The sequence below is a fragment of the Phyllostomus discolor genome, chromosome 2, assembly GCF_004126475.2.
Source record: "Phyllostomus discolor isolate MPI-MPIP mPhyDis1 chromosome 2, mPhyDis1.pri.v3, whole genome shotgun sequence".
Classification (NCBI taxonomy): Eukaryota; Metazoa; Chordata; class Mammalia; order Chiroptera; family Phyllostomidae; genus Phyllostomus; species Phyllostomus discolor.
The window spans coordinates 168,800,569-168,817,316 of record NC_040904.2 but is presented as its reverse complement, the minus strand read 5'-3'; the positions used below and the strand labels follow the sequence as shown (position 1 = coordinate 168,817,316).

Genomic DNA, 16,748 nt, shown 5'->3' with positions numbered 1-16,748 from the left:
CTGGAGATTATAGTGTAGCAAGGGAGCTAGACATTAATCAAATGAATCATACAACTGCACTCAAATGTTAAAACTGGTGAGTAAGTGTATAATAAGGTAGTTTGACACACTCATGGAGGTCAGGGAAGCCAGCACAGAGACGAGGCTGAGCTCATCTATCAGGAGTTAACTACATGAAAAGGAAAAGGGGAGGATTCCAAGAGCATGTGCGAAGGCCCTGTGGTGAAAGAAAACATGGCGTCTTCATGAGACAGAAAGAAGGTCAGTGTGCCCGGCATGGCTGATGTGCAGAGACATGAGGGATGAGGTGGGACGTGGAAACAGAGCGTGCAGGGCCCTGGTTTGGTATGGGTCTTTTTCCTAAGTGTGTTATAAAGTCTGATATGTATCCAAGAAAAATCTTTTGACTATTACACACTAAATTGTTGTAAGCATCCACTAAATAATGAATTACTTTTTCAAATGGTTCTATAGACTGGGGTTGGGGAGCCTCTCCATCACTTTGCTTGGTTGAGCACATAGAGTTTCTGCCATTTGGTTAGGAATGGTTGGTTGAACAAGTACTAGGATTAGACTGCTCTGAGTATTCTTCAAGTTGCTGTTTTATCTAAAAGCAAGAGGGATATGCTGATAATTCCTCAGATTATTTCTGTTCACAAAGATCAAACTACAGTTTGTTAATTAAAAGAACACCAGGTTCGAACCAAATGCAGGTATGCCCATTCACTTACATAAAAAGTATGATCCCTGTGTTGGCCATGGCATAGGACAGGCCCAAGATTCCGCTGCCCATGATGGCGTTACTCAGGTTAAATGAAGACATTCCAAAGGAGGTGGTTCCAGGATGCTTAAAGAAAAAGAGATGCATGATAAGCAAATATTTTTCCAAGGATGAGCTACTTTTGGATTATTCGTGCTTTCACATTATCTTTCCAGGAGATTAGTGTCTAAGATACAAGACTAGGATAAAATCACAGCGAATGAAAGCTTTTCATTGACTCAACTTCAATAAAATCCATGTAATTTTCAATGGAATGCTGTGCTGAGCCTTAGCAAGGGTCTCAATGAAAACAGAAAATACAGGCTGAGTAATATAAAGAAGGGAAAGCATGTATGATTGCGGATTACATTTGGGTTAGAATGATTTTTCCAAAAAACAAATAAATTTCATAAATGATTTATGTAGCCATATGGCGAACAGGAAAAACAAGCCCTTATTTCAGTAAGGGCCTGAATAAACAGAGAATGTGCTGATCAAGGCTTGGAAAATTTCAGTCACACTGTTTTCCCCGCACAGACCTGGTAGATCAGACACCCTCAAGTCCTGTTTGTTGCCCGAAAGCAGAGGTTCACTTACATGTTCATCATCGTAATCTGCCAGCTTCTTTTTCCCCAAAAATCCATTCGTTAGGAATTTCTGACTTTCATCATCTCTGTTAGCAAATTGACTGAACATACATATAAAAAAGAAAATAAGAAAGTAAACACATCTAAGTCAATGCTCTGAATTATATTTATGTTTCGGGCAAGCTCAGTAACTAACTAGGGGAGTAAACACAAGATGCCTAGAACTCTTCTGTCTCTTTTCCAGTGTTCCTTCAAGACCAATGACTGAGCTCCAGTTATGGGAGTGAGGGAAGGAGTTGTGATGGAAGAAGATGTTAGTTTTAGTTGGAATTTTTAAAACCACATTTCTTCTCCCCACATTAACTGCGCAAGAAAGAGAATAATTAGAGCTACTTTTGCTCCCACTTAGAGCCCTTCCCAAGGAAGAATGAAGAGTAGTAATGGGTGTTCCCCAACTACTAGCACAACATAAGCAGATAATTAATCCAATAAACATTTATTAATGTGTAGGCACTGTGGTCCTCATCTCATTTGATGCTCAAATGTCCCTATGAGAGGGTTTGTTTGTGTCCCTACTCTAGGGACGAAGTGACTGTGGCTCAGATAAGTGAAGTGGCATGCCTAACCCCCTTGCCCAGACTCCAAGTCCAGCATCTAGTTGATTTTTTCCTCTTTTTTCACTCCACCTGTTTATTCATGTAGCCCTTGCTGGAAAGCAGTTCAGCGGTAGCTCGGTGTTGTGTTTGGTTGTTTTCATCATGTGAGTTTGTGTATTTTAATTACTCTGAAAATAAGCTTGGATTATTAGGCAATGGATGTAATTAAGAAAAACATTGAAGAAACCCAATGAATTAGTAGGAGAGTTGAGAGGGAAGCAGGGCATTAAAACATCACTCCTGATGGAACATCGTGATGGTGGTCTACTGGGACACAGGCTGGAAGCTGCACTCCTCTCAGTGTCCTGGTCAGCTCCTGCGGTCACATGCCAGGGGCTCTGAGGATATGAATCTAGTCTCAGCCACATTTCCAGAAGGCTTGACTAATGAGTCTGGCTGCCACCATTGCATTTTGACACTGCACAATATCATACAGGCTTGCTTTCTGCAATATGAAATGCTCAACTATGCATGCTTCTTAGTTAAAAAGGGAACACTTTTGCCCTATTGGTGGGAATGCAGATTCATGCAGTCACTGTGGGAAGCAGTTTGGAGATACCTCAAAAAATTAAAAATGGATCTGCCTGTTGACCCAGCTTCCCACTTCTGAGACTATGTCCAAAGGAAACCAAACACTAATTCAAAAGAACATAAGCTCCCCTAAATTCATTGCAGTGTTATTTACAATCACTGAGATATGAGAGCAGCCCAAGCGCCCATCAGTAGATGACTGGATAAAACAACTATGAGACATTTACACAATGGAATTCTACTCAGCCATAAAAAAGAATAAAATTTTACCCTGTGCTACAGTATGGATGGACCTGGAGAATATTATGCTAATATTCTCCAGTGAAATAAGCCAGTCAGAGAAAGACAAATGCCACAATTTCAGTCATATGTGAACTCTAATGGATTGAAGTAACAAGGACAATGGGGACAGACTCATAGATGGAGAGGATGACAGCTGAGGGTGGTGGGGAAGGTAGGAGGTGGAGGGATCGAGCAAGAAGGAAAAAGGACTCACGGACATAGACAAAAGTGTGGTGACTGCTGGTGGGAGGAGGGTATAAGGGGACTAGATGGTGAAAAAATACAATAAAGATAAAAAATAAAAATAAAAAATGAAGTAGAAGGAGAGAATGGGTATGGTTGAAAATTATCAGTATTTGCCATTGTGCTGGGCTTTTGGTTATCATAATGTTATTCTTGTATAATGTAATGCATAGCCTTGTCATCAGAGACATGGTTTATATAACAAGGATAATTTTAATTAGAAGAGTGCTTTATAATTAGATAGGTTGCAATTTGGAGGACATTTATTCCATGACATAGTAAGATAAAATAATTGGAGAATATTTTGTTAAAATAACCCTTAGAAACAGCAAAGTGGAAAATGATTATTATGGGAGATCTGTGCAAATTATAGTTAATAATTGGAATGAATCCTGAAAATAATCTTGTGATGAAAAGGGACAATGAGGTTACTTTTTGAAAATGGAGAACAATTATCAGGTGATAGAACAAGCAGACAAAATCACAAGGTTTTACATGCTTTCTACAACCTAAGGTGTGGGTTTTCAAGAACCTCAAGTGCACATACAAGTTAGGAGCATTTCCTGGCATTCTCCTTCTACTTCTCGTGGGAAGCATAATGCCCTCAGATTCTGCCTCCTTCCACCTCTGCACTCCCCCACTTTGGTGCCTTACTGAGTCTGCAGTTAATGTACTTGCTATGTAGAGACTAGTGTATAATATTCAGAATTGGAATCTGAGACAAGATGAAATGGAGCCTAAAATTGGCCTAAGGATACAAACAAAAATGAATTCAATGCTGAAATATCCAACATTCCACTTTTTACCTTAATCAATAAACTAGAATCCTTTAGTCCATAAGTGGTTTTTAAAATTTAGAATATGGAAGTAATTAGATTTTCTTTTTCAAGGCATTTGCATGCTCTTATTTTGGCATGGGATGAGTTGTACTCATAAAACATGCCAAGACTGTATAAAATATATGAGAAATGTCCCCAGTGTCTTAAATGTTTTGAATATGAATCCAGCATGTATTGAAAATACAAGTATAATGATTCCAAATAAATGCATTATGTTGAATTTCTCAAAAATGTACATGTAAGGGCTCAATGCAAAGCAAACAGAAACAAAACTCATTTTAAGGTGATTGTTCAATCGGGAAATGACGGCCCACGCATGAGTCAGAAGTGAAAAGGTAAGTCCCCGGGAGCACTCCAGAGCCTGTTGTATGAACCTTAACAAAAGTCTCCTTGCTCTTTCCATGCGGCTTTCAGGGGACCAAGTGGAATGGCCCTATAGGACTCTTCTTGGGACAGTGTCTCTTTTAGCATGGCCACCTCTGCAGAGCTCGTGTCTGTGTGCATCCTTCTCAGAAACAAAAGAGCTCTCAGATTTAGGTCAATTTACTAAGGGTGATGAAGCAGAGGAGAAAGAACAGAGGTTTACTGAATACCATCTCTATTCTAGGCACTCATTTTATTCCCAAAAGAGTGGGTACTGGTTTGCTATTCCACATTTTCCAATGAAGCTCAAAGAAGATAAATATCTTCTCCAGCGTTAGGCAACTGCTCTGCAGATTCCAAAGCCCCGTGTTTTACCACATTGTTCTCCTGCTCTAGAAAACGCCAGGATTTACATCTCTAGGGCCTTTCTAGTCCAACAACTCTAAAATTTACTGCACTGGCTCCTTAGAGAAGAATAGTGCTTCCTCCCAGTGGCCTTTCCATATATTTATATGGTGTATGTCCAGTGGGTGAAACCACGAAAGCTAGGAATGAGCTTGCTGACAGGACACTCTCAGGGAGACAAGAATCCCTACAGAACTCGAGATGGAGCAAATTTTAAAGGGTAGTCAAAGGGAGAGGAATTTAAGATAGAATGATCCAATGGGTAAAAGCAGTGATAACCTAATATAATTTAAGTTATTCTATTTAATGAGGGGTAGGAACACTGTAATTTCAACTGCAAACTAGTCACACAAAGGATTGGCATGTAAAAATGGTATGATGTGTACACTTCAGGATCAGGCAGTTGATGTGTTTAACATCGATGTCATTGTTCTCTCAAATCAGCCCAGTTCTTCCTCACAAGCCCCTTGTTCTTCCTGTCCATAAACCCGTCTACTTTCTCCATGGAGCCTGGTCACTTTGAACCTCATACCTGCTCATTGCTGCCTTTTCCAGAGTGCCCATCCCGCTGTAGCTATCTTGAGCACTTTCTCCGCTGCTGCTGCTCTCATCATCGGGCCCCATGTTGACATTACTCAGCTCCACGGGATCCATCTGAGCTGTCAGCGCTTTCTGTTCCACTGGAGAGCTCCTTCAGTGTGAGCCGTACACTGTACCTTCAGCTGAAGGCTCTTCTGCTTTGTGTTGGTGGTCAGTACACACTGTTCTGCAAACAGAACACAAAACAATCATTATGATTTCCTTTACATGAGATAAATGAGTAAGACTTACCTACTTTGTGTATCCTCTCTATAAAAACATGGAAAGGAAGTACACTCCTGAAAAGTTCACAGAAATATGTCCAGAATGATTGAATTGTAGGAAGAAAAATTATTAATAAATCGCCAAATCTGCACATGTTTATAATAAGAGTGCCTATGTATGTGTACAGGGCACATGCTTTGCTAGTCACCATGGGAAGGAAAAAAAAACCTTAAGATGTAGCAACAGTTTTCAAGAAGCTTAGGTAGTTGGTTTTTAAAAATTTTTATTGAATTTATTGGGATGACATTGGTTAATGATATTATGTAGGTTTCAAGAGTACAATTCTATAATACATCATCTGTGTACTGTGCTGTGTGTTCTCAGCGCAAAATCAAGCCTCCTTCCATCACCTCTTATCCCCCTTTTACCCTCCTCTACCTCCAACAAGCTTTAGGTATTTGTCAGCAGATTGCATGACATAAAAGAAAGGGAGACAAAAGTAAATTATTGACAAAGGAAGATCTGCATGTGTCAGTGTCTCTACTAGCACTAACACACAAAAATTACCACTTTAATCAGCTAATTGTGCATGAAAGAATTAACACCACCAAGATGCTTAGCCACATGTGACACAGGGTAGGATCAGGCTCAGGCAGCCGCCTTCCAGGGCCTTGGATCATGAAGCCAAAGTGAAGAATAGCAACAAAAGGTACAGGTTTATCTTTGAGTCAGCATCAGTCACCATCCACATAAAATTAAAATACATTTTAACAACAAAGGGATTCAGCTTTTAGATTCTCTTCTACCTTTAATTCAGTCGATCTCAGCACAAGCTATTTAACTATTTGCCCCTTATTTACTTCCTCGATTGTAATGAAAAGTGGCAGACGGGCATTGTGGGGAACAAAAAAACTACAAACCCATCATGTTGTTGATATAATTTCTTCTGACATTTTTACTATTAGAATCATTTGATTCATGTTAAACCATTATATTGGGGAAGATACTATCACTCTCGCAACGTGTGACTCTAGAATGTGTGCTGCCCATTTGGTTAGGAAATCCTGAGCAGAGGAACTAACATAAAAATTGCTTTAGAACTCGTGATATCCACAAATCCCCCAGCACATGTACATGGAAGTGCTTACACAACCCCACGCTGCTGCAGCATGTCTGTGGAAGGCAACTCATGACCTAAATTACAAAAGTTACGAAACACCTATGGGAACTCATCTTCGTGAGTGTCCGCAGGCATGCGAAATGACAAGACTCACACCTGAGTAATTACAGATAGCAACGCAATTAAAAAGCAACTTTAAAATTAATATAATAAAAATAATAAACAGATTTAAAATAAGAAATAGCATCTATAGAATAAGAACATGATAAAAGAAGACCAGACTGGTTTTAAAAAGAGACAGAAAACAAATACTAAGAATAGAAAATAGAGTCATGACATAAAGAAAACTCGGCTGAAGGGAGAATAATGGAACTGGAAGATAGATCTGTGGGAATCACTCAAATTATATCACAAGGAGATAAAAATATAAAGTTAAGAGACATGGGGGAAAACAAGAATAAGAAGTTTAAATATACCCTAATTGTTATTCTAATATGAGAGAATCATGAGAGTAGGGAGGGACAAAATAGAAAGACGTGACGGCAAAGAATTGTCTGGGACTGAGTAAAAGATGATGGCTTTTAGGGCTTAAAAAAAAGTACACAGTGCTTCAAGCAAGAGGAATAAAAATGAATATATTCATTAGTATGAGGTAGTGTAAGACATCAAAGATAAAGAGAAAAGTCTTAAAAACCACCAGAAAGAATAGTAGTCAGACATGTACATGGTTAAGAATAAAAACAGAACCTTAAACTGATGAGAACAGATACTACACTTGAAAAATATAACCCAAGACCCTGAAATTGAGAACAGGCTGACAGAGGGGAGAGGGGAGGGAATTTCAGGGGAAAAGAGGAAGGGTTTGCAGGAACGAGTATAAAGGACACATGGACAAAAACTAGGGGGAGGTGGAAACGGGAGAGAGGTGGGGAGCACTGGGGAGGTGGGCTGGGATGGGAGTAAAAGGTGGAAAACTGTACTTGAATAACAATTAAAATTAAAACAACAACAACAACAACAGAATCTTGCATTAAGTGAGTACAAAGATTTCTCTCACCAGTCACACAGACCAGCTTCACGTCTTAGCAGCAACCACTAATGGCAGTTTCTGTTTTTAGTTCTTCACTTAAATTTAGTCATTCTAAGTTTAAATTATTCACTAAAACCTCTCTGACTTGGTTTACCAACTCTGGACTGGGACCTATGAAAGATAAGGAAATTACATACTTCTTTCTATCTCTCCTTATCACATATTTCTCTTTTAGTTAATGAAATCCTTTTACAAAGTTGAGATTCGTATTTTCATGCTATTCTGCAAAACTAATCTCTTGTGATTTTCTGTACATTGTTTCTACACACTAAAAACCAGTCTTTGGGACTCGCAGCATTGTGACTGCGTGAACGGTATGCCCCAAAGCCCCAAGTGGGATATTTGACTCGTAATAAATGAAATATAGTCTGTTATTACTCAAATTGTGAAAGTGAATTTGCCGCATTTTTTACTTTCTGAGTGGTTTCCCCTTCACCCTTTGGGTCTCATTCAGCTGCCAGTGTTTCCTGACTGCCATCCTACCTTCTTTCTTCAGCTGATTTTGCATTGTGGTGAAATACCACCTTTAACATTTTTTTTTCACACAACATATCCATGTTTGTAAACAAAATTTCTTTTTCATGTTGGAGAATGTCTTTACTTTGCCCTCAAACTTGGTCGAGTGAATTCTAGATTCAAAATCATTTTCCTTCTTAATGTTGAAGACATCAGTCTCTTGACGTCTAGCTTCCACCCATGCATCTGGTTCTTCTGTGTTTGGTTTTCCCGTCTGCGTGACCTTAGAATTTTCCTCATTATTATCCTAAATTTCTCCAGTGTGCGACTAGATGTGAATATTTTTAAAAATTCATCTTATTCTGGACATGGAGAGCCCATTCAATTCAAAGGCTTGTATCTTTCTTCTGATGAGAAAAACATTCTATTATTTTAAAACTTTCTTCCTCTGTATTTGCTCCTTCTAAAACTTTATTAGTTAACATTAGACCTCTTGATCTATATGGCTAAATTCTCCTCTTTATTTTCTATCTCTTACTCTTCCTACTCAATGTTCAGGGATATATCCGTGATGCCATATACAAAATAATACAGTTGATCTGCTGCATGATATAGTAAGAAATATGTATTTGGTCTTCTTCCCAGTTTCCCAGGCACAGAGCTCCTAATGCAATACAATACATTAATATTTACTTATTCTCCCTAGTTCCTGAAATAATTCTGAAATAACAAAGGTGAAAGGAGTGTCTTTTGTTATTCATAACAAGCCCCTTTGAACCTACTGACTTCAAGTTAATGAGGTGACTTTTGGAAAGCCCCTATGGATGGGGGCTGGTTGCCCGGGAAATCAACCATGTGATTAGAGGGTTGGAACTGTCAGCACCACACCCCACAACATCCTGGGCGAGGGAAGGGGCTGGAGGTTGAGTTAATCACTAATGGTCAATGATTCCATCAATCATGCCTCAGTAATGGAGCCTCTGTACAAATCCTAGCAGATCGGTTAGGCCTGGAGTTGTTGGGAGGGAGCACAGAGAAGGCCTGGAAGCTCTGTGTCCCTTCCCTCAGAGCTTGCCCTGTGCACCTCCGCCATCTGGCTGTTCCTAAGTTATGTCTTTTTATAATAAACCGGTAATCTAATAAGTAAACTGTTTTTCTGGCATTCTGTGAACAATTCTAGTGAATTTCTGAATTCAATTTACAGCTGGGTGATCAGAAGTACAGGATGTCAGGACTTGCAATTGCATCTGAAGTGGGGCAAGGTTTGTGGGACAGAGCCCTTACCCTGTGGGTCTGACACTGACTCCTGGTAGACAGTGTCAGAATTGAATTGAATCCTAAGACACCCAGCTGGTGTGAGAAAATGGGTGAGTGGGACAGAACACACATGTTTGGTACTGGAAGGAAGTATTGAGAATAGAGTAGATAAACATTGTTTAAACTGTATCCATTTTATTTTTCAACTAGTTCACTGATTATTTTTCACAATCAGGTGTTTAATTTCTAATAATTTGTTCCTATCCACTTCCTATTTTTTCATATTACCTTTGTTTTGTTTTGTTTTCAGATGCAGTATTTTCTCAACTCTTTCTCAGAATATTGATTGGAAGTTTTCAAGAGTTCCTTTGTTCCTCAAATTATGTAATTTTTTATGGAGTTAGTTATTCTATTTGTTCATTTTGGCCCTTCTCTTCCATGCTGCTGATTTTCCTTAAATTCCCAGTGATCCTTGGTTGTCTATTCATACTTATGAATGAAGAGTGTATTGGTTAACTTAGACAGCTGGTGCTCAGGGTTTCCCTGAAGTCTTGCAGGCTCATGTCACTGATGGGTTGCTCCCTCGCAGGTCCTGTGGAAGTGGCTTCTCTGCCATTGTCTCTGTGTGGGGCACCCTCTGGGGAGCCCACTCCCTGGGCACAGCTGGCACTCTGGGAAAGAGAGGCTCCTCTGGCAGCAAAACGCTGTGATGCATTGTCTTCTTGGTGGAGCTTCTAGTCCTGCTTGTTACCCCACTTTGCCTGCTGTGAAGGCCCTTATGCCCATTCTAGAATCTACTCTCAGAACTTCTTCACAGAATAGGTCACAGCAGGGGCAGAAGCGGCAGCCCAGACTGACCCGCTGCTCCCAGGCTCCCTCTGGGTCCGCCCCCTACATAACCTGGTTTACCCTGGTTCTTTCTCCCCTTCACAGATTTTCCAGCTTTATCTGCTTTTTGGCTCCTCAGAAGTATTTACAACTTCTGTTTCTTATTTTTCAGAATTGCTTTTCTTTTAAAAAGTGTGATTTTGTTTAAAGTTTCATTGCCTGAATTCCTCCAGGCTAGGTCCTGAGCCCCCTTTTTTCCAATCTACTCCCAAGACTTTATGTACCGAGGACTCCCCAAGCTCATTTGTAGCCCAGACCTCTACTCTGGTGTCCAGTTCCATGTGTCCTGTGGCCCAATGGATGCACATCTGTGCACATCCCAAAGGCAGCTGAAATTAAATGTGTCCAGAATCTAACTGTGGCAGGTCTTTCCTCTCCCAATGTTTCCTATCCAAAGAATGTTGTCGCCCTTGATCCAGCTACTCAAACCTGAAGTACCGTCTTCTGCTACAATGTTTTCTCTCTTGCCCCTAGAATCCAGTCCTTTGCAAAGTCTGGCTGGTTTTACAAGTAACTAAAGTATCTCTTAGATTAGTCTCCTTCCATTTCTTCCACCATCACTGTTGTCCAAGCTGCCATCATTTCTTACATTATCACTTGTAACAGTCCTAACTGATGTCCTTGAATCCTCTCTTGCCCACCTATTCAGTTTTCACACAACAGCCAGAGTGGTGTTTTAAAAACAAAACTTAGATCATTCATTTGCTTAAAACCCTTTAATGTCTTCCTTTTACTCTTAGGATAAAGTCTAAAATTCTCAACATGCCCGCAAGGTTCTACGTGCTCCACCTACTTCTCTGGTCTTATCTCCTTCCACTCCTCCCTGCCTCATTGTTCTAGCTGCCTAGCCTTCAGGAACTCACCTTGTCCCGTACCACCTCAGGCCATCTGCACATTCCAGCCCTGGTTCCTGGAGTGTGCTACCCCTGCACCTCCCCCACATGACTTAGCCAGCCCCTTAGGCAGTTACACACTGTACAGGTGGGCAGTCCTGGGGACTTCAAATGGAGCCTCTCTCACGTTGTACTTACTCATAGGAAACTCACTCTCACTGACTGCATTTGTGTTAAAACCATGCTAATCCCAGAATTTTTTTTTAGAAAAGAAGAATATCAAACACTCATGTGGCTTGTATTCCACACCAGACACTGTGGTAAGGGCATCATGTCTATCAACCCAGCCGCCTTCTGACCTGCGCACTATTTCTGTCCTCATTCCCATCTTACAAGTGAGGTAGTGGAGGCATGGAGAGGGTAAGTGGCCTCCGTGCTACTGCACAGCTTGCCCCCTCTGCACGGCTTGCTGTCTTTGCTGCAGGGAACTAAGCCCAGGCGGGGAGCAGAAGTCTGGCTTTGATGATGAGTAAAAGCGGGTGTAAATCCTGGCCAGATTAACTAACTTCACACTGATTTGTCTTTCCAGATGTAAAAATGAGGAAAATATCATTTACCACAAAGCAGTGCTGTGAGGGTTTAGAAGATATTATGTGTGTCGAAGTTTGGCGTGTAGTAGGCCCTTAATAAATTTAAATACCTTTTGCTCTCCCAATAACCAGCATTTTACATGCATATGCATGCATGCATAGAGTTTACCTGAGGCAGTTAGTTACACAGTTCTCAAACCCCACACAAACATCAGGAAAAAAGGTAGGTACCCTCTTTGCAAATAGAGACCTGAACTTATGCTACTTTGCCATTTGTAAAATACTTATTCCACTCTCTTTTAAGGTGGTGTAATAGAACAATATGCCCAAATGTAGTGGTTTAAGACCTCGGCCCCTAATCCTAATTTTGGCCTCAGTCAAGAGACAACAGAAGTTGGAACACATTTTCAGAGCTCATATCTTTATCTCTTAACATTCTATTACTGATCTGTTTTAAGGGAACAACAGCTAAAAACACAATTTAAAATAATAGAACATTAGGAGAAGCTAGATATTCTGAACCATTTGCCTGCAGCTCAAAACACATACTTTGAAAAATTTATACTGTATCATAACTGCTAAAACTTAATCTCATGATTAGTCACGGAATTCTTCTCCAGTGGAGAAGTATTTTACAGGTGGTATTTATTCATTCATCCAATACATATTGATAATGAAACATGAAACAGAAACTATGAAAGATAAAGCATGAATAAGACAGAATCCTTGCACCCAATGAACTCTGTTTAGTAGAGAAAACGGATTTTTGAGCAAACTTTTACAACATAATTTACACTTTGACTTTTTTCTCTGAATAGATAGTTATGGAACTAATCAATGATTCGCCGCATGGGGAGGTGAGAAAAGAATGATGCTGGCAAACACTGAGAATGAAAAACACAATAACAGAATAGGATACTATGTACAGCATGTTGCACAACGTGGTTTCCACGGGCACAGATCCCTCTGCGGCTCCCTGTGTCTCGGGACACAGACGTCCACTCACCCACCGCTCACGCGAGGAGCCTGGCTGCCAGTGCTGGCGCCGCTCACCCTCTCCCCGGAACCCCTCTTCCCAGATGCAGTCTGTCTCTGAGTCCTCTCGGTCCTTTTTCAGTATTTATTTAAAATTCATTTACTTCTTTCGCCATGACCATTATTGTTCCGCCAAATGACCACCTGCTCAAGGCCCTAAAATAATTTTCTCACAACTTTTTTCAATGTAGTCAAATCCCCTGATGTGCTGTGAGGCTGCACGTGCTTTAACCCAGACACAGTCCTGAGGCCCAGGCTGAGCTGCACCTGCCCTCACTCACTGGGTAGCTGGCCTCCTCTCATTTCCCCATGGCTCCGTCAGGGCCTTGGACCACGCTGTCCACTCTGCCTGGAGTGCTCTGCTTCATATTCTCAACCCGGGGATCCTCCAAAGTCAACCAAAAGAACCTAAACATTTTTAAATGTCACATGGTCAGAGAGGCCCCACCCTGAAAACTGACGCCCCCGTTACACGTTCTCACAGCATGTTCTCCCCTGCCTCACAGTACTTGTCCCGCTTCGCACTTAGACTTTTAGTTGTGATTATTCGATAAAGAAGTGTCTCTCCCACGAGGCAGAAAGCTCCATGCAGGTGGAAGCGATGGCCAGTTCATAGGCTCGTATGTAATCTCAGTGTCTAGCGCAGTGCCTGGTGTTATATTCCACTAAACCCAATGCATCTTTATGTGATTTACTTTATCAATACCAGTATGCATCCTTGTTATTCACTGATAGGTTAACATTTCAAAGTCAGATATAAAGTTTTCCTCTCTCTACCAGAGAAACAGCAGTTTTGTTGCACAATGAATGTTCAAAATTACCCTAACACAAAAATCAGATTTGATTTGACAGAACTTCGTGTGGTCTAGCCTTTCTTTCCCATGGAGTTAAGCTGCTCTGTGACAGGAAGGTGTTTCGCAGAAACGGACTGGGTGTCTCAGTGTGGCAGTCTTTTGCACTGTTGCTCGAATTCACTCATTCATGAGGATATGAAATCAAAACGTGAAACAAAAGTACTTAGAATATTATTAGCAGTATGAGACTTTGTTTCATCACATTTATTAAGAGATGCCTAAATACCATACCTAGCTGATTCCTAACACCCAAATTCTAGTTTTTTTAAACACTAGAATGCCTTGTTCTTTGAATAAGTACCTAAGAAATTTGGGATAGAAGACTCTCAAAATAAGCAAATTTCTCATTTTCTTACTTAGGATGTTCAAAGAAGAACATCAAGTCTGGAAAGCAAACCTGCCCTTGAGCCAAGAGGCAAAAGTTATGACCTTCCCTAGTTAGCTATGACCTTCCCTAGTTAGCTACTGCGACACTTGGTATATGTGACAGGTGGAGGTAGACAGGGAGCTAACACGTCACAGCGCTTCCCGCCATCCCTGTCTGTTTTTCTTTCACGCCAACCCAGTTCTGGCACATCCACTCTGCAATCTGGGTGAAGGTAGCAGATAGCTTCAAGTGTCCTTTATCTTTTGGTTGAGCAAGCAGCAAGTAGCTGGTCATGCAACTCCTAACAGGCAAACTACCTTGGATCCAAGGAACAGATTTAAACCCACACACAAAACATATCTCAGATAAATAAACATAGCTTTGACGATGAAATCAACCTCATGTTATTTTTATATTAAATTCTCTTAAACTATTTCCCAAACAGTGCCATTCTAGTCACACATTGATAGTCGGATGGCTTGTTAGTCTCCGACATGCTTTCTCACAGAAATTGATTTTCATAAAAGCACTCACCACAGTCAGTTGAGGGGCATCTTAGAAAAGAAACTGCCAGTAACAGCAGGCCCGTATTTGCTTGGCTACTCCTGACCACTGGTGCTAACATAACATTTCCACTCCTCCCCTCTACTCAGACATAGTTGACAAGTAATATCGAGGGAGAACTAGAAAAGTTAAACTAAATAACCCCATAGTGAGGTCTTTTCCCTTTGCTAAGAAGATTACATACTTGTTCATATAAGAATTAAAGCAAACACCTGAGGAGGTATAAAGAACTATTCATAAAATCTGAATATGCTATTTTGCTTACAGACTTTCTACCTCTGCTCTTAGAAGACAAGGATTCTCTAGTCATCTTAAACATCAAGAAACATCTGAAATTCCTGCTTAAATTTTAGTTCCAATTTCCCCAAACAGTAGTTTCCAAAAACGTACAGGGATATGTTAACATGTGTAATATTAACACAGTGAACTCTATGCTGCCCATGTTAAAGCGTGGTATTTAATAAGCTAGAATGAGCTGTGGATACAGTAAATTCTAAAATGTCTGCATTCTATATAATCGATAGCGAACCACCACTGGAGGTATCTTTTTTTTTTTATGAAAACAAATTAAACAACACAGTTAAAGAAAACTCAAGAGTTTAGCCCTCAAAATTACGTGTCTCAGTACTTAAATGTTACTGATATATTTCTTAGGAGTATAAAGACTCTCAAGAAAATAACCAAAACATTACCAAATATAAGTCTGAACAACTGGTAGAAGTTGGCACATAAAATAGCAGTGTTTTCTAGAACACACACCTAAATTTCTTTAGTTTGTCAAAAGCAAAACTTTCAGCCAACCGTCCATGAGCATGACCTACATCATCAGTTAAAATATTTTCCCACTGAGTTAGAGAACAGTCTCAGCTTTATCACCTGGACATTTAGTTAAAACTGTCAGCGTGCGCTCCAGAAGATGCCCCCAATGTACCGCTACCTAAATCCACGGACAGTTCTCCCCCTTTTTAATGAATACATTTGAGTAGAGTTCTAATTTTAGACAATTCCCTTCAGTTCTTCAAAATCAAAAGCTATGCTTATATTCTATTCAATGTATCAGTTTCTTTGAGTAAATTTGCTCTAAAAATACCCCATGAACATGGGCACACATGAAGACAAGGTGAGACACCACTGTCTCTTTTTTATCTGACGGTGACGCCGCCCAAGGCCTTAGCCTTTCCCATCTGCTGCCTGTGATGTCCCTTCTTTGGCGACTTTTTTTGTTTTCAAGCTAAAGAAAATTTTCAAATTTATAAATTGAGAATGTACTTCTAAAACTTTATATATTTTTCCCTAAGACCAATTATATGAACCCTTCACTCTATTCAACAATTAACCAAGAGATACAAAGAACTGAACCCTTGTTACCTGCTGGTTTTAAAATGTAATTTCCATTCCCGTTATCCACTGTTCTGATTTTAGGCTCAAACCTAACATCATCAGTGAAGGAAAACTGCAATCAGGATCTGGGTAAACAATTTCAATGTCTGACATTATATTAAATTGATCCTTTTTTTAATGAGAAAAAATTACCCAGATACTATTTTCAAACTTTTTAACTTATAAAAAATAAAAACAAGAAAAAAACACTATTTTAACACTGCATATATTCATGGAAAAACAGCTTTACCTTAACTATTCATCCAGTCCTGGAAGTCTTTCCAGAATTGTTTAGAATGACAGAACCCTGAAACAGAGCTGACTTCTGTGAACCTTTGGGCATCTAGACATTGATTTAAAGGCCAGTGGGCGTGAAGGAGACGGGCCAATCACCACCACCACCTCGCCCCGACACCGCCCTCGGTCCAACTTGCGTCAGCTTTCAGAAAAAAGAAAAGCTAAGTCAGTTGACTGTTTTTCACTTGGATTAAACATCAGTTACACCAATTTCTATTTGCTCTTAGGATTTTGGCTTTTATTCAATAAAATACTCACTTACTGAAAGTTCTACCTTGATCAGTGTCATTCTGTATCAAGACTCTACACATTCCCACAGGTTTATGAACTGAAGTCAGGGTAAAAGAACACACCAATAATAGCTATGGAGCTAGACTGTTAAGTGAAATATTACAATCAGGATGCATAGAAAATATTAATTATACAGCAGAAGATTTATTTTCTTTTGACTTGTTGACTTATTTAGAGAAAATGTTGTAGAAGAACAGGCACTTCCAAATGGTACCAAGTTGCTTGAGGTGCTGTGAGGTCAAAGTCATAAGCCCGG

The 16,748-nt window shown here is 40.1% G+C and overlaps 1 protein-coding gene across 3 annotated transcripts in view; it reads right to left on the bottom strand.

Moving 5' to 3' along the window:
- Positions 1-16,298, bottom strand: part of SLC38A4 (solute carrier family 38 member 4) — a 38,346-nt gene extending 22,048 nt beyond the window's left edge. For 2 of the 3 annotated variants that reach the window (XM_036019137.1, XM_028533018.2), the window contains exons 1-4: positions 16,155-16,298; positions 5,199-5,432; positions 1,358-1,448; positions 732-847 (exon numbers count right to left, since the gene is read on the bottom strand). In XM_036019137.1, coding sequence (XP_035875030.1) covers positions 732-847; positions 1,358-1,448; positions 5,199-5,320 — 329 coding nt within the window. In that variant the 5' untranslated portion in view covers positions 5,321-5,432; positions 16,155-16,298. Of the gene's footprint in view, positions 1-731; positions 848-1,357; positions 1,449-5,198; positions 5,433-15,892; positions 15,955-16,154 lie in introns of all 3 variants that reach the window. The other variant, XM_036019136.1, reaches the window with a different exon arrangement.
- Positions 16,299-16,748: the final 450 nt, after the last annotated feature.